This window comes from Echinops telfairi, unplaced genomic scaffold, assembly GCF_000313985.2.
Source record: "Echinops telfairi isolate 266 unplaced genomic scaffold, ASM31398v2 ScPeMD7_7466;HRSCAF=8504, whole genome shotgun sequence".
Taxonomy (NCBI): domain Eukaryota; kingdom Metazoa; phylum Chordata; class Mammalia; order Afrosoricida; family Tenrecidae; genus Echinops; species Echinops telfairi.
In genome coordinates, this window is record NW_022111366.1 from 4,165,066 (window position 1) to 4,184,288 (window position 19,223).

The 19,223-nt window shown below is 39.8% G+C and overlaps 1 protein-coding gene across 1 annotated transcript in view; it reads left to right on the forward strand.

Annotated features, from left to right (window-relative positions):
• SPAG17 (sperm associated antigen 17) overlaps nt 1-19,223 on the forward strand; it is a 274,115-nt gene that overhangs the window by 103,659 nt on the left and 151,233 nt on the right. The window contains exons 4-6 of the mRNA XM_045283716.1: nt 811-942; nt 16,594-16,801; nt 18,991-19,185. Coding sequence (XP_045139651.1) covers nt 811-942; nt 16,594-16,801; nt 18,991-19,185 — 535 coding nt within the window. The remainder of the gene's footprint in view (nt 1-810; nt 943-16,593; nt 16,802-18,990; nt 19,186-19,223) is intronic.

The window sequence follows — 19,223 nt, forward strand, 5'->3', positions numbered from 1 at the left end:
GCGCATAACAACTTTTTATGGTATATGTTATGCGATTTTATTTTTTTTGCAGTAAATAAAGTGGTTATAGGGCTCCAAGGAAATGGGCCCAGATGTTAGAGGGTTGTGTGAAATTTAGGGGAAACAAGCTGTAAAAAACGTAGTCATAAAACAGGCTGTCAGTGCCACACATCTGGACAATACAGCTGTATGTTCCTGGTGGCTGTCGTCACCCAAAGAAAACTCAATAACCTTATTTCACCCCAATTAGGCAGCATACCAGCAGAATCAATGTGAAATTTCGGTGGGGGAGCAGAAGACATGCATCTGGCCCCTCCGAGTGAAGCAGCTTTTTATCATTCGTGTTTGGGCACCACAGTGTAAGACTACCATCCCTGTGAGCCCGTCTCGTCTTTATAATGCCTTCAGACGTCAGCCTCTGCCAGGTTCAACTGTTGGCTGTGCCAAGCCGTAGACTTTTCTCTAGCCCGAAGCTGCCTGGCCCATCGTGCTGAAATGGAGCCCTGCCTACATTTCCTCAACCCCTTCTTGGGGGCTGGAGTCTCACACTGTTGAGGGAAAGCTCCTTCTGCCTTATTAGAGGAAACGTAATCAATCAGAACCCAACTTAATCCAAAGGGTCAATGCCGCTCTCTATAGTGCTATGCCCACCCCCTTCTTTCTGTTTATTTCTTTTTTTCACCAGAAATGAGGCATCTTTACACTGGCTATTATAACAAAATGTCAAAACCCATATTAATCTTTGCATCACTGGTAGACCATACCAACGGTTTTAAAATGTCACTTTTCTTATACTTTGTCTCTCTGTAGGTGCTAATGGCAGCAAAAGCAATTATGGACAATGGAGAGAAGTTAACCTTACCACTGATAGGGAAACTCTTAAAATTTCAGATTCTCCAGATTAAAACCAAAGACCAACAGCGGCGGGAAAACGAAAAGAAGGTACTGTTGTCTTGTCTTCTGATGGCGGGTTTCCGAAGGGGAGCGAGCAATGGGTACAGTCAGCCAGTGGCCCCTGGCACCGTTAGCTGTTGCCTCCAATTTACAGGGGAGAGCGTGGGGGCAATCCCAAACTTTCCTGAAATCTATTAGAGGAAATACTATTTCTCAACAACAAATTCATTGCAAATCTTTTCCTTATTTGTATAAAATTGCAATAACCAAGACATGTGTCGTTTTAATAGTAGCAAAGAGAGGAACCGCAGAAGAGGCAAGTGGCAGAGCGTCAGAATAAATATAAAAAAAGAGATCATGGAATAAAAACCTTCAGTGCCAGGGGCTTGCTATTTACAATGTTGCATATGATATTCAGTAGGAATGCTCATTAAAATCACAGGCTTCATCTACACCTTCATGATAATCTGGATGTTTTAGCAGCAACCGATTATTCCGACTCCCATGCCACACATACGATCATTTCCTCACACGTGGATCATTCGCTTCACTTGCCAATGGAAATCAATCTGTGCATTTCTCAAATTCCATATTTGCATCTGAAAAATATTTTAAAATGCTTTCAGTAAAGTGATGCCAACTTCAAATCCATTTGTGATTATCATTACTCAAAATAAATTACTTTTCTGCTTGTTTTTCAAATTATGCTGACGTATCCTCAGAAAGCCAAGTGGCTGTGTATGTACATGTGTAACATGTGTGTGAGCACACACAGGTGGCTCTGTGAAATGGATCTATATGTAGGCTCTTCTTTTAGGGTCTTAGTGAAAGAGGCAAAAGCATTTTATGGGAGAAAAAAGAGAAAAGTGAACATGTCCTAATAATGCCATCCTTGAATTGGTCTTTTGGCAGGATAAACGTAGGAGGAAAAGTTATAATGACAACTTATATTTGCGTTGTAGGGCTTGATAGTTCTTACTGAACTTCCCCATATACTGTCTGACTGGGACACCTCATATTGTCCTCTGGAAAATTCTAATCATATGGGCACAGTAAGTGGTACCGTTTTTCAGCTGCTCACGCTCTTTCTAGCCTTTACAGGAGAAGTAATACCATAAGTAATACCCGGAAAAGTTAGGGTTTGGCAGAAGGAAAATTGGAAAATTTGAAACTTCTTTTCTTGCTTTTTAAAATTCCAGTGACATGTGGAGATCTGGATTGTAGAAACTAGACTGTGAGTCCTATAATAATCCTTGCACCTTCTGTTTGCTCTCTGCTTCCCACGACACTTACAAATGCACCTACTGTACGGAGGAGTGTTGTTTTCTTGAGTGGTGCTTGTTTTTAGGAAGCAGAGAAGGTTTTAAATTTAAGTCAACAAATTATAGAACACAATAAATAGAATATCCAGACAGCTCTGGAAAAGTTTGAGCAAGCAAGAATTTCAAAATATTCCTGCATTATTTGGCACAGTATTTCTTTGAAATATGAACTATCATAATATTGTTATGATATAATGGAGATATGGGATAATCTTAATTATAAATTATGTTTAACATTTGAGAGTGTTAAGAATTTAGAATTGAATTATATATGTGTATATATATACACACTTGTGTATACATACATATATAACTAGTCACATATGTATATAACTCATATATATGAATTATGTGTGTACGTATACATATATATACAATTTCAATTTGAATTCTGTACAACTCTCAAATGTTCAACATAATTTTAAAAGCCCACCTGATAGATGCAGTAAGGAAACTCCTTGAGCAATTAAGAGCCAACAATTACATAATCTAATATGATGTCTTCATTAGATTGGGTTCCCAAAGCACCAACCCTAAGTCTCCGAGTTGCAACCATATGAGTAAGTGCTAAATACATTGATGAAAACTGATTGGAATGGGGTCCCTTTCAGAAAATGGATTTGGTAATGGCAAGATTAAGGGACTTGTTTGAGGAGTGAGATAATATATGTTCATTTCAACAACACTGCCCAGAGGTCAGTTGGAACAATCAAGGTTAATGTGTGTCAGTCAGCGAGTTTGGCAGAAAGCAAAATAAGTAACACAAAGTATGTAAAACTGACTATAATCTAGGTTAGGAAATGGGAAGGGGAAAAAAAGATAGCAAGTCCTTTATCCAATCCCTTCCTCTTTTCTGAACCTAAGGTGAGATTCCAAGATCCCTGCAAGGGGAGAGACTGGCTCTGCAGATGTTAAACGTCGACACGAAGCCGATAGACATGTTTTCCTTCAAGTTTTCCTAATTTATTGCTGACATCTAGACAACTCCCAAAGTATATACTTCATGCTCAATTTTTTGGAAATGAAACTTTTAAAATGAATGCTTATAAAGTATATATAGCAAAATTATAGAAACAATTAGGGAGGAGTTGTGAGTGAAAATAACTAATTTTATTAAATTCCTCTCTTTTTTCCTCACTGGAACAAATGTGGTATATTTCTCTGTAGGTAATCCTGTTTGAATCAATCAGGACTTTTCTTAAAAGGAATGATAGCTAGAAGAATTTCGATGGCCAAATTCAGCAAAAAACTTATTTTGGACTCTACTGATTTTAATGGTTTACAATATATGAGCTGAGCTATTCTTAAAACTGTTTTGCTTTGTACATGAAGAAAATTTGCCGACTAGCTAATGTTATAAATAATTATACAAGGAAAGATATTTTTATAAAGTAAGTTTTAAATGCATGTGAATTTCTAGGCTGCTAATCCCTGCCACGAATTGCAAGTAAGTTGAATCTATTTGAAAACAGTTGTATATTTTTAAATACTTTGTTGAATACTTTCAAATATACATATATATATCTGTGTATATATGTATATATCATGAGAAAATGTACTCCGTTTCTATAAATGCATTTTGCATTTCAGAACTTCTGAATAGGATTCTCCCACAGTCAGTCACCAAAAGTTAGATTTTATTGTTATCTTAAAATTTGAACAAGAGTTATTATGTTAAGAAAAAAAGAGTTATTATGTTTGAAATGAAATTTTCTGTGCACATCAACATTATATCAACATTTTTTCTGTATTTATATCAGAAAGAAATGCTGTCATTATTCAACAAATTGTCCATTCATTCAACAAATATTTATTGAAACTTTATAGTATTTAGAGCACGTCTTCCTGTAATATTCATTATAATTTTTAAATAAATAATTTCCAATCCATATTTTAACTTGGTCACTTTTAAATATTATGTTTCTATTTTATTTAAGCCAAACATCTATAGCATATATTATTATTGTTATCTATTGTTAGATGTTATCAATATTGCTGGTGATAATTATATATGATGGATGACCATTTATTAAAAACCAAAACAACTAATTGTGAGCTAAATTATTTAAATTCTATTGAAAATTTGAAGAAAATATTTGATCACTGAAAATAAAGACAAAAAATGGCTACGGTTGAAGAAAAAACTTAACCATTTAAATAATCAATCAAATTAAATCTCATATGCCTGCGTTGAATCCCGAACAACTGCATGAGCTTTAGGAAAAGATCTAAACAGATACACGTATTCCAGTTGTGCTTTTTAATTTGCGTATGTACTGGCTAAACCAAAGCGGAAACAGCGTTCGCGTTGTGAGTTCCGAAATGAATCCCTATTTTCCGCTGTGTTTTGAGAGGCACGGAGAGAGCCGGCCGTTCTTTTTCTACCTTTCATGCTGAGGGCGCGTTGCCTTATTTCCTGATGTGCTGGAATTGAAAAGAAGGGGGATCGGCAGTAAAGCACTATGAAGAGATGCTCTGGGTAAATATTCCTGAAAACAACTTAAAATCAAAAGTGCTTAAATTTGAGAAGACCTCGTCCTGAAGCTACAGATCACCCAGTCTCCTCCCACGAAGGGACGAGCTGAAACTGGACACGCTTTCACCGGTTTTCCAGCTCGCTCCAGTCGAACCCGAAAGACTGGAAACCAGCCAACGTAATGCCTTTTCTTTTCTTTCTTTTCTTTCTTTTCTTTTTTTTTTTTTTCGTGTTTTGTTTTAAAAGAAAGGCCATAGGGACAGACCAGGAAATTACAGGCTGGTTAGTTTTGATTCAGTTGTGGTTAAAAACCTCAGGAACTATTTTAAGAAATCAAACAGAGGAAGAGCGAGGACGCTTTAGAGGCACCCGTGTGGTTTGGGGAAAGGAATAACTTGCCTCACTAGCTGGGTGGAATTCTTTGAGGCTGGATTATGGAAATGAGGATACTACCAACAAGAAGCTAAGAAACCAACAATTCGGAGGATATAATAAATTATTTTTTATTGTTAAATTGGTTAGTTTATCTGAAAATATATATATATATTTATATACAGAGAGAGAGGGAGAGAAAAAGAGAGAGACTAATGCTTTCCTAATTAAGATGTTTTTAATGAATGGATTTTTTTTTTTTGCAGAGTTCAGACATTTTCAAGAAGCATGTCCATTTAAAATAGAATAGTAATTTTAGTTACAGTTACAGCAACTAATAATCATAGTTAGCTCCCACTATGGGCTGCTTGGCACCATAGTGTCTTTTACATCTGTTACAGCATTTAATACTTGAAATAAATGTTTGAGGTAGAGTATTATTCCCACTTTAGAAATGGGCGAACTGCAAGTGTGAAAAGTTAAGTAACTTCCCAGAGGCCAAACCATTAGTTGCAAAGTGGTGGATCTGGGGTTCAAATGCAAAACTGTGAGGCTCCTATTAACCAATACTTACCCCTCCTAAGCATCTCAATAATTATACAAAATTACCCTCCAGGCCCTCAATCAGTTGTGTGCATGCCCAGAGATTTTCCCTGTTGGAGCAATGCTTAATTGGATTGCATAAAACATGGTGAGGTTAAATGTGAGGACAGCCTTCAAGGAAGGGACCAAAGCCAAGCACAAAGGAGTTGAGCTAACTGAGCATCAATTCCCACGGGAATTTTGGCATAACCCTGCCCTCCGCCAAGAAAGGATGAGTTTCTAGGGGAGACTCTCTTCAAGCTCCACCTCCTGAGATTATTTCAAACACGCCCTTCCCTTCCTCCAGCCCTTCTGGATGGTGAAATAGGATAGCGTGGGCTAACCTGGTGCTAAAGTCACTGGGGGATCCACCTCCGTCACCACCGCCACCAGACAAGCAGTCCTGTCCACGGGCAGAACCTGTGGGTCCAGAACTAAACCCTGCAGATGGCGATGCAGCACCATAGGGCATTCCGGGGAGCGCTAAGACTGGGCCATTGAGTCAAGAAGACCCCAATGTCCTTTTACTATAGCAGCTTCTAACTCAGTATGAGTTAGTTCAGTTTTTCTGTCAGGGGAAGGGATGCAGAGTGGGGAGAGAGTACCAGAAAATATAGAAAATAAAAAACAATCATGCATAATGCCAGAACTCTATGACAATAGTAATAGTTTAGTACGCTTCTTTTCTGTTTCTTTTTCTGGTTTTGTTTTTCCCCCCACTGCTATAATCATTGTAAAATTGTTTTTTTTTTTCTTTTAAATCTAACTAAATCACTTTAAATCATTACCATACTATGCACATCTATCATTATTATTGGTTATATGGTATGCTATGGATTGCTATAATTTTCCTTAACCAGTCCTCTATGCTTGGGCATACAAGTTATTTTAATGTTTTTAATAATAAACAATGTAGTAATGAACAATTTGCATACATAGCATTTTCCATATTTGGGGGGCATGCTCTTGTCATAAATTTATCAAAATGGATCCATTGGGCCAAAAAAATGCTCCATTAAGTTTATGTTTCCCAAAGTGCATGAAACCTGGGTCTGCATGAATCAACAATTGGTCTCCTGGTGAAATGAACTTGGGAATCATTGTGCCTTGTACACCCCTTTTGGAAACATACAACACATATTAGCTTATTAAAGACGGAGCTTTGTAAATAGCAACCGGTTCAATGTTTAACCTAGTTCTTCCCGTTCTACTTCACCACATATATTTCCTTTTAGCCCATCTATTGGCCTTGCACTATCTGGGACCAAAGAATAGTTTTTAATGAGATAAAATGATGTTTGAAAGAGACTTAGACTAGCATGCAGAAGACTTAGTTCCTCGGACACCACATAACAATGAAGCTATCTTAGTCACTTAGCCACCATGAACATGTTTTCTTGTTGATAGTCCTAATAATATCAGTATGATCATCTTATGATAGATCATATGTGAAACAAAACTTTCTACAGTAATATATAGGGATCTTATTATCCATAAGAAAAATTGAAGTATTCTTATTTTTCATCAGTTTTCCCAGTTTTTTTTTACCATTTGCCTCCTCTCATTGGGAAGAATAGCAGAATGGGTTCCTATAAATTGTTTCTGAAATTTTACATCAAGAAGTCATTTAGATGTAAAATAGGGTCCAAAACAATTTGAAGTATGAAATAGGTTACACTGTTCTTGATATAGAGATTTATTTTTATTTTTCCCATCAAAATGAGAACAATTTAGGATGAACGATTCTAGGTAACTATGACTTGATCACTAGATTTTCAACTGTGAATGTGAAATGCTAACACTTTTTGGGTTGATTTTGCTGCTTGGATAAAAACCTCACATCTGCCATGTCATTTAGCTTGTTGAGAAACCCCATCCCCAGGAACCACCTTTCAACCAAACAGTAGACCAAACAGTATCAAGCAAACAATCATAACCATGAAGAACATACTCCTCAGAGCAATCAACCATACAAGACCGGAAGGGCAGCCTGTGTCCAAAGACAAAGTTCTAAAGCAGGAAAGGGCAAGACAGATGGGAAAGTGGAATTGGAGAATCCAGGGAGGAGGTGGAAAGAGTGCTGTTATATCAAGTGGACGACAACTAATGTACAAAACAAAATATGCATCAATTGTTGAATGGGACTTGAATTGCCTTGTAAATTTTCGTCCAAGCCACAATAAAATGTTCACATGGGGGTGGAAAGGAGAGAGGAAAAGAAGAAACATCTCTGCCTATCTAAATCTTTCTCGCAGTAGGAGGCATCCAGATGCCTGCTCTACGCCCTGCTTTTTTAAAGAACGTACATGTGTACTCAGTAACAAACTCCATTCGTCTGTCATATTCTGGGGAACATGTGTTCCCGAAGCAGGGTGGAAAGGCAGACCTTTTGAATGGACTCCTCCCAGATTCTTGCCTTCAACTGGCAAGGATCCCTTCTTGTTTTGTTTGTTTGTTTGGTTTTCTTTTTAGAATTTTAGCAGATGATCATAATATGGGAACACTCATGCTATGTTATCCAGAAGCAAGAAAGAATAAAGAGATCTTTTGTGTGTAAAAAGTTTAGTTAATGATTTAGGAGGTCAACTTGGTAGAATTCTGAGCTAAGCTGGCACACACACACACACACACACACACACACACAATCCCAAGGCTACACCCATTTGGGGGATGGGAAAGAGTGGGAGAATGGCGGGAAGGAAAGAAAGAATAGATGGCAAATTTCCTGTGGTTGAGACTTTTGGGGGGAAAAAATGTTTTACCTCTGACCCAAGATAGAATTCTAGGGACCAACCAGCCAATCACTATCCACAACCTGAGGGACTTTCCTGACACAGTATTGAGGGTATTGAGGGTCAAGGGAGTGGGGAAATCCACACGACATACTCCATCCATCATGGGTAGGGGGAGGAACACGTTCAGGGATCCACATCTGGAGAACCCAAGTGTTTCCATTTGCTTCTCTCTTCTGTGATTTGATTTCTCTGCCTACCATTCTTTGCATAGTAATACTTCTGAAATTCTACCGACTGAAGATACACTAGTGCTATAGGAGAAATATAAGACACAGGCAACCATCTTTTCACCATATTTATAGTATTGACTGAAAACGTAATTGATTTGAAGCATATAATTTATATCCTTGAATCTCTAGTACAAAGCATAGTGTATAATAGTTAATTCTGAGTCAATGTATGCTAACTGCATGAGTGCATAGAGAATTCTCGGTGATAAATTGCTGAGAAATTAGCTTTCACTAACTGCAAGGTCTTTGTTCATGTAACACTTGATTTTTCTCAAAAAAGATCAAAGAGCATGCAGACAAATGTCAAGATCAGTAATATCTCAGTGTTTAGTCCCGAGTTGCTTGTTTCGGATCATTTTTTCATATTTTCTATATATTTGAAGTATTTAGAAATTCAAGAAAAAGTTTTGATTTTCAAGACTGTAGGCTACATTAGAGAGAACAATAGCAATTATATAAAGATGATCCATCAAAATACTTTGTAAGATGCATTGTCTTCTTCACACTACTTCTCTGGGCAGTGGAACTGTAGTATTTTGTAGAAGTTTTTAAAGATATCTTAAAACTTTTCCCAACAATAATTATTACTTTTATAATCACAAAACATTACTTAAGGTAGGATTTATAAGGATTCTCTTTAAAAACATGTTTGTGAAAGTGGTAGTAATCATTTCAATGTGCCTAGAAATTCATTTAGAACAGCGGTTCTCAACCTGTGGGTCATGACCCCTTTGGGGATTGAACAACCCTTTCACCGTGGTCAACTGATTCATAACAGTAGCAAAATTACAGTGATGAAGTAGCAACGAAAATAATGTTATGGTTGGGAGGTCCCCACAACATGAGGAACTGTATGAAAGGGTCACGGCATGAGGAAGGTTGAGAACCACTGGTTTAGAACATCTTTTCCTCCAGCATCCCAAATTTGGCCCCCCTAAAGGACTGCAAAAGCAGAAAGGGACAATGCGGGAAGAGGAGCACTATGGACAAACAAGAGAGTGACGAGCAAACATGGTTTCACCACTAGAAAAAAGAAACAGAATAAAAGAAATAAACTGGAGTAGAAAATGGGGAGATCATCTAGGACAGACTAGCAGGCAAACCATAGAAATAAAGTTAAGTGTTGAGTCAGATTTATAGTAAAACTCTACCTTTGTTCCGTGCCTTAAAGAAACCCATCTCAAATACAGGTTATTTTGTGAGACGTGTTCAAGAAGACAATGTCTAGAAAACATTGATCATACTGAAGAGCTTATCTCTGCTGCTAGAAATGTGCAATTTACCTTGAAACTTTGGTTGCAGCAGCGCTCCTCTCTCTAGGATCTCAAGAAATCACACAGGACAAAGGGCTCGGGGGGTTCTTGAACTTACTGAACTTGAACGTTTACAAAGAGCTCCAAAAAGATGAGAATTATGTGGTTGTACAGATTTTCATTATCGTGTCTAAGTAAGTCTGTAAGATAAAGCAGGCTCCTTTGTGGTTTTACCAAATTTATGATAGATGCTACATATTATAGCATACATTTACATATATAAAGATATTAGTTTCCACAAATATCTGTAGAGTAACCGATGGAATACATTGATGAATGTATACCTGAATAAGTTCTTATTCTTGCTGATAAACTTTAGAATAATTTAAACTAAAATCTTTTTTTTTCTTTTTCGTTCAAAAGATCATCCTTAGATTGAAGTTGTGGATCCTACTTGTGAATTCTGAGGCAAACTTGGAATTTCTCTGTGGCAAGGCTAGTGGCCCTAGCGTCATAGGGTGTTTCACTTTAGTGAATTTGACATGATCTAAACCACGGCTGTTAGCGTACCCTGTAAGTGTCTTGCCGGTGACTGTAAGCTGCTTGGGCTCAGATCACTGATTTGTCTCTATAGATCCTGGACCTGGTGGCACAGGAAATTAAGCATTAGGCTGCTAACAAAAAATTTATTGGTTCAAACCCGCCAGTGGTTCTGTAGGAGAAAGATGAGGCTAGTTGATGCCATAAAGATTTACAGTCTCCGAATCCCTAAGGAGCGGTTCCACTCTGTCCTATAGACTCTATAAGAGTTGGACTCGCCTCTATGGATGTGGGAGTTTGGGGATTTAACAGTTACCTGCCCTAGGTAATGCTCTGCTTCCCTATCTGAAAAATGAGGACATGTGCTATCATTTGTAGTTGTCATGTCTTCATGAGATGTAGCATGGACCCATTAAGTAGAAATCTTAATGATGCTGCTGCTGATGTGGATGGTAATCACAGCAATGATGAGTAGAATAGCCATTTGCTAATTCACTACTGTGAATATTACCACCAATTTTACGGGACTGACACATTTGTCATAATTAATGCTTTCTCCCCATAGGCACGTTGTACATCACTCACTACCGTGGAGTCAATTCTGACTCAAAGGTGCCCTACAGGACAGAGTAGAACTGCCCTTGTCGGTTGTCAAGACTGGATCTTTTCAGAAGCAGAAAGCCTCATCTTTCTGCCATGGAGCCAATGGTGGGTTCAAACTGCTGGCCCTGTGTGCAAAGAAAGTCAAATTGTCAAAAAGTTATGAAGAGAGACTAAAGACTAAACTGCGGATGTTGGTTCCATGGTTTGCTGATCTGATAGCCCGCCACAGTGACGGGATCCCAGGAACAGACCCTCTGGCTGGCCCTGCCATTCCTATCTGCCAGTGAGAGCATCCTCAGCTCGCCACAGTTTGGAATGAGCACAGCCATTCTCTGTCTCTGACTCCTTTTTGTCATGTTTGGGGTTGTTTTGTTTTTAGTTGCTGACTCATCGTCTGTTTACTAGTCTCTCGTTTCCTAATGGTCAGTTCTTCCACTCCATCTCAGACATCCATCCACATGGTCACACCCTGAAACGAAAGCCCCCACGAGCTCCAAATTACGGAGATGGCCTTTCCTCTAACCTTGGCAATGGTTCATCCTTACCTTACCCTAATGATCCAGTATTCCCCCACAAACTGTTTTCAACCACACCATCACATTATATGTATCGATCCCACCACTCACTGCCCGCGGTCCCCTCCTGTGACCTGACCATGGTCTGTATCATTCTGCTTGTCCCTTGGGAACTCTCAGCTTCCTTGTTCATCTCCTGTCCCAACATGACGATTTGACAAGTCCCCTCCGAATATGGGCTTACCGATCCACTATTTTCATGTCTGTACCTAGCAGCTAAACATAGCTGGAGGAATTCACTAGGCAGACTTGTTTTATTTTCAAATTCATAATCTCAGAGTTTCCAACAAGCTGTCAACACTGGCAGAGTCCTTCCATATTTCTATAGTATGCTTGTTTCCCCATTTTCTGAAATAAAGCTACACTATTTTCTTTATTCAAATCTTCGACCTCATACCCGGCCATTCTCAGTTGATGGCTTTGCCTCTCAGAGTCACTTGAGAAATTGTAAATTCTTTCCCCTCATCACAAAGGTCTCTCCTTGTGTTGCATCTGCCACCAGCCACCCATTCTCTCCTTGCTCTTATTAAACTGAGAACATGCCTCTCCTCTTACCAAAGACCAGTCACCAATGTATACTCTTGATCTTTCACCACCTTGCCTCCTCAATGACCGTACTCTCTCCCTAGTCTTCAGTGTCTCCAGTGGATACTTCTTTCAGCCTCAGAACAGCAACATAGCCTCACTTTACCTCCATAGACAGACCTTCACCTCACACCATGTCCTCTGCACAACTAAGAGCCCTGTTTCCCCTTCACAAGCTAACTTCTCAGAACAGTGTCCGCACAATCACGCTCAGTTAGTAAGTACCATTCTCCCATCCACTCCTCCCAGACTAGCTTCTTCTCTTAGACTCAACCTCAGGTGTTTTTGCTCTTGTTACCGACAGCTTTCAATACTTGCCGTTCTGTCCCTCTACATTTCCCAGTTCTCTGACATTATACCCTACCCTACTTTTTTGGCCTCTCCTGTCTCTTTGCCCACAACCTCCTCCTCTACCCAATGGGTAAACATTGATTTTCCCCAGCACTTGCTCTCATGCTCAGTCCTTATATTTCTCAAGAATGCTTCCTAAGGTGAGTGCTTCTCTTTGTATGAAACGAATTAAAATTCTATTTTACCAGCATCTGAATTCTGCAAACTCTGCTATAGGTCTCTTCAAAGAAGAGGACGCTTATATTTGACTGCCACCTTGAGCATCTCAAAGTTAACGTGACAACTCCTAATACTTCATCTATTTGCTTCTATTCATCTCCATAAGTGGCTTCATCAACTACCCAGTTGTTCAAACTAAAATCTAGTTTAGGGCATTATCTTTGATATTGCTTCTTCAATTCATTTCTCATGTTTAATCTTTCAGCCATTCTTGCAGTTTCAACAACCAAAATGATCTTAAATCCTTCCATTTTTCTACACTCTGCCAACACCTTCGTCTGACTCACTATGAGCTATTATCTGGATATTTGCTAGAGTTTTCTTACTGGCTTTCTTGTTTCCAATCATGTAAGACCATGGTGCTTCTCTTCCCTCACACCCTTCTCCCTCTCCCATCCCCCCACACACACACATTACTTAAACCCCTTTAAAGCTTTCTTATTGCATTTTCAATGAATTATAAACTTGTTTCCTCAACTTCTAAATCCCTGGGTGACCTGGCCCATGATCTGCCTTCCCAACCTCTCATTCCATCACTCTCTTGCCCATTATTACCCTCCTGCCCTTGTATCCCTTGAATTCCTTACACACCAAGCTCCTCGCTGCCTCAGGACCCTCACCTATGCGTCCCTATTTCCCTGCTCCTTACATGGATGACTGCTCATGTTCCAGGTCTTCCCTCAACTATAACCTTCTCAGAGAGACCTGCCATCACCAACCTATCTAGGGAGGTCTCCTTCACAGTGTCTCTTATCCTTCCTCATAGTCACTAACCTTTTTAGTTCTATTTTTTTGCATATGTAATTTTATTTTTCCTCCTGAATAGGCTGTGCACTCTAGGAGACAGATCTCAGCCCTGCATTGTGTGTTAACTTATACCCAGAACAGAGCGAAATGCTGTGGGCTGTTCATAGTACTGCACCTTACGATGCGTGCTCCTTCCTGCCTCCGCCCTTCAGTTGACCCCTCCTGCCTCCGCCGATGCTCCCTCTGTCAGTAAGGAAACCAGGCACAACACTGAAGCTTAGAGAATGAGTTATTGGATGAATGGGAAATAGCCCATACATTTCAAGCTCCTATTTTCTCTGATTTTCTGAGCTTGCGATTACTCATTTGTAATTAGGGGAGCGTGGCAAGCTTGATTTTGATAATATCCTCCTTCCTTTTCCATGCATCTTTTATCCTAGTCCTTAATCTGGACTTCCAACCCAGGGACATATTCTTTGTATATTTGCTATCAGCATTGCTGAGCAGCTTTTTATTTCTAGGACTGGTGATGTCCTTCCATGCGGCTGTACCTACATCCACCCCAAGACTCCAAGTGACACCTCCAACTCTGCTCATGCCACTGAGGAACAGGGGATGAAAACAGATTCATCCCCATGAGAACCGCGGGATTTGGCACAGGTGGAGAGCGCATGCTCACTAGTGACAGTAGCTCTGGTGCCAAAGCAGAAACGGATTCTGCAGCCATCATCATCCAAAGAGTGTTAGCTGGGTGTCAAAGCAATAGGTCTTCCACTCTCCCCCTCAGAGTTTTAGAGCAGAGTTTGTCAAACTTAGATTTCAGGGAAATAAGCAGGTTTCATATTCTGCTGAAATCATTTTTTAAAGTTTGTTTTGTTTCCAATTTTGTTGAGTATGGAAAAAGTAGCAATATAAGCATATTCTAGATCTTCTGGATGATCACCTTCTGATTACTGCCACATGATTTCAATAAGCACCAACTATTTTTGTTTTAAAATACATTAGCCTGATTACATTATAAAATACTGCTCATAGGTAGGATGCCTGGTGGGGCTTAATAAAGGGCAATGTGACCGAGAGGAATTACTGAAACCCAAATGAAGGCTGAACATGATAGTGGGACAAGAGGAAAGTAAAAGGAATTAGAGGAAAGAACTAGGAGGCAAAGGGCATTTATAGAGGTCTAAACACAGGCATGTACACATATAAATATAATTATATATAATGATAGGGAAATAGATCTATGTACATATATTTATAGGTTTAGTATTAAGGTAGCATATGGACATTGGGCCTTCACTCAAGTACTCCCTCAATGCAAGAACACTTTGTTCTAATAATCTGGCATTCTGTGATTCTGACACAATCACTGAAGACAAAGTGGATGCATAAGCAAATGTGGTAAAGAAAACTGATGGTGCCCGTCTATCAAAATATATAGCATCTGGGGTCTTAAAGGCTTCAAGATAAACAAGTGACCATCTAGCTAAGAAGCAACAAACCTACATGCAAGAAGTACACCAGCCTGTGTGATCATGTGGTGTTGATGGGATCAGATATTAGGCATCAAAGATCCAGAATAAACAATCATATCAATGCGAAAGTGGGGGGCAGGGGGCGAGGTGGAGTGGAGACCCAAAGCTCATCTGTAGACAATTGGACATCTCCTTACAGAAGTGTCACAAGGAAGAGACGAGCCAGTCAGGGTGCAGTGTAGCACTGATGAAACATACAACTTTCCTTTAGTTCTTTAATGCTTTCTCTCCCCCACTATCATGACGTCAATTCTACCTTACAAATCCGGCAAGACCATAGCATGTACATGGGTACATATAAGAGCTCAAAACACAGGGAACCCAGGAAAGATAAACCCCTCGGGACCGATCATGAGAGTAGTGATACCATGATGGTAATGGAAAATGGGGGGGTGGGGGTGGGTGTAGGAAAACAAGCACAATGATCTATGTATAACCCCTTCCCAGGGGGATGGACAACAGAAAAGTGGGTGAAGGAAGACAGCAGTTGGTGTAAGACATGAAAAAAAAGTGTTATAAATTATCAAGCGTTCATGAGGGAGGAAGGGTGAAGGAGGGGCAAAATGAGGAGCTGATATCAAGGGCTCAAGTAGAAAGAAAATGCTTTGAAAATGATGATAGCAACATATGCACAAATGTGTTTGACACAATGGATGTATGGATGGTGATAAGAGCTGTAAGAGCACCCAGTAAAATGATTTATTGGGGGAAAAAAAGAAAAGGAAAAAACACTGCACATAGGTTTTGTCAATTGTTTGGAAAGAGACAAGTGATGGAAACTGAAGTCTCCCCGTGACACATGGGAAATTGTGCAGGCTCCAGAGCAGTGTGGAGAGAACTCGTGGTGCCAGATAATGTTTTGTGCATATCTCCTCTTTGACTGCTATGACTATCAAAAATTGGTGATATCTGTACATATGCAAGCATCATTATAACAAATGATAATGCCAGGTTTGCTAAGGAGTTTTAGCCCTTAAAGTGATCAGTGCATTACTTAAGTATGCAAAGCTGTATCATGAAGATTTTAGAGAAAGTTGCTCTTTCTGATTTCCTTTCAGCTTTACTCTTTGTTTTGCTTTTAATGAACAACCTCACCCATTTCTCCAACCCAGACAAGGACTCCCTGGGGTTAGAGCAAAAGACAAAGCTGAATTCCTGGCATCACAGAGTGCTCAGCGTCACCCCCCCTTCTCCTTCCCCCGCCACCAAACAACGGGACTGATGTATTAGACCACGCTTGACTCTCCCTGAGGAGGAACCCTCTTCCAGAAATCTCTCTATGTAAACAAACTCCCGGCCCCCGCGCCTCCAGTTTTCATGTGCAACCGTCCTTTTATCACAATTCAGGCTCAAACGGAGATCTCCACTGTCCTGATCTGCAGAATGAATGAACAAAAACTAAGGAACAAGCCACCAGTTGAGAAAACTCCACACACAAGAAAATGCATTCAACTTTTAGAGAGAAAAAATTCTTTTTAAGTATTTTCCCTTTTATTTTTATTTTCTCTTTCCAGGTGGTAGAAGACAGGTTTAAGTCTGAAAAGGAAAAAGGCAAAGGAAAATCCCCCAAGGAGAAGAAGACCCCCAATGCCAAGGGAGCCAAAGGAGGAGGAGGGGGAGGAGGAGGAAAGGGAAAGGATCAGCCCGAGGCAAGTACAACCGTGAAAAAGACCACAGAGCTAAGGCGAAGGGGAGAAGAAGATGACACCAAGCGCTACATTGGTCAGTGAGACTCTTCTTGTGGTGCTTACCTTGTATTTCTTGCTTTACGACCTAAGTAGTAACCCGAGAAACCGTTCCAATAACTGTGTTTAATCTTTCCCAGCCTTTTCCCTCTCTATAAATCCATAAATCTCTTACTGCACATGACACCCTAATAGAAAAATATTTCTACCAGCAATTCATTCATGCTTTCAGCAAATAGTTATTTTAGCATGTGCCTTGCTAGACACTTCCCTATTGTCCAAGTAAGGGGTGAAAGAGCAAGTCTATCGTGCCCCAAGCATGTAGTATTTTGTTAGGGCCATAAAGAGTATGAATGTGTAATTGCAAAGCAAAGTGATAATTGTCCTGAAAGAAATACAGAGTCAGTGTAATAAAGTCCGGCCAACTCATTTGTGATTCATGCAGCACAAATAGCTTCCTGAATCCGTATTCTGCCACCATCAATTTGTCCTACAGAGAGCAACTAGATGTTTTTCTTTTTAGATTATTGGGATAAAAATGATTCGCCCTATGTTGCTGTTGTTGTTAGCTGCCAGCAAGTTGGTTCTGACCCAGAGCGACCCCATGCACAACAGAACAAAAGTGCTGCCCAATCCTGTGCCATCCTCACAATAGTTCCTGTGCTTGAGCCCCTTGCTGCCGCCACGGTGTCAATCCGTCTCATAGAGGGCCTTCCTCTGTTTGGCTGCCCCTCTACTTTACCAAGCATGATACTCTTCTCCAGGGACTAATCTCTCTTTACAACATATACAAAGTATGTGAGGCAAAGTCTCGCCATCCTTGCCTCTCAGGAGTACTCTGACCTTACTTCTTCCAGCACAGATTGGTTTTTCCTTTTAGCAGTCCAGAGTACTTTCACAATTCTTCTCCAGTGCCAAAATTCAAATAATCCAATTCTTCTATGGTCTTCTTTATTCAGTGTCCAACTTTCACATGCATATGATACAATGGAGATGTCCATGGCTTGGGTCAGGTTCACCTTAGTCCTTGCTTTTCAACACCCTAAAGAAGGTTTTGTGCAGCAGATCGACCCAGTGCAACACATATTTTGATCTCTAGATTGCTGCTTCTATGAGCATTGGTTATGAATCCCATTAAGACAAAATCCATGACAACTTCAATCTCTTCTCCATTTATCACGATGTTATCCAGTAGTCCAGTTGTGAGGATTATGGTCTTTCTACATTGAGTTGTAATCTAGGTAGCTGTAAGTATTCCATTGCATGCCTCCCTTGACCTCAGATGGAGTTACCTGATACTACTTGCATTGTATTTACATCATATGGGGGGTGAGTCTCATCCCTTACCAATTTAATTATTTCACATATCTCTGCCCACTGGACTTATGCACAATGACATTCTAGATGCCATGGGTCATACCAGCCCTGATTTCTTTAGTAATAGAGGACAAAGCACTAAAACTGTGTGCCTTGTTGCACGATTTATAAATTGATATTAACAGGTGATTGTGAAATGCGATGTTCTTGCGTGCTATCAGTGTTGAGGTATAACTACAAGTAGCCTTATTCTTATCTCCCAAACTCCACATTTTAAGTTAAACTCATGTTTTAATATTCATAAAACAAAGTAACCAGGGGAAAACAGGATTAATTTTTTTTAGGAAAGTCCACAGTGTACATTTTTTGAAGGTAATGCAAAAAAAGCTAGGTTATATAATCTCTACTCAGCACCCCCATCTATTGACATAAATGCACACCATCATCCTTCTGTAGGGAATGTGTTCATTTTCTATATTTCCCCTCCTGTAAACACCTCTACTTATAAAATACCACAAAGCTTCAGGTACTTGTAATTTGGGAATAAATCCAGATGTTGCTCAAAAAAGATTAGGGAAAAAACCCCAACAACCTTGCAGCCTAAACTCTGACAGACCCAAGCACACATTCTCCATGACTACAGGCCCGGTGTATGTTTGTCCTCCTATTACGCCTACATTTCACTTGCAGAACTGATTTAATATGTTGTACAATAGCCACAGCCTTCATACTGGAAAGGCAGTAATGAAAAGCAGTCAGCATGACTACATTCCAGCCAACTGGACGGCTTTGGGCAAGCCAGAGGGCTTATACCTGCATGCATAATGCATGTAGCTATTGAACTGGCTGAGTGCAACCTGGTCTCCTTTTAAATGATGGCTGCTCTTCTTTATGGTGTATTTTGAACAGACGATGAGCCAGACGATGGTGCCCAGCATTACATTATAGTTGTGGGCTTCAACAATCCCCAACTATTAGCGATTATGACTGAGCTTGGCGTTCCCATAAGCAGCGTGATTAAAGTATCTTCAGAGAATTATGAACCTCTGCAAGCACACCTGGCAGCAGTTAGCCAACAGCAGGAAGCTTTTCTTCAGCCAGAAGGTATGCAATCTGCTACATAACTTACTGTTCTAAAGCTG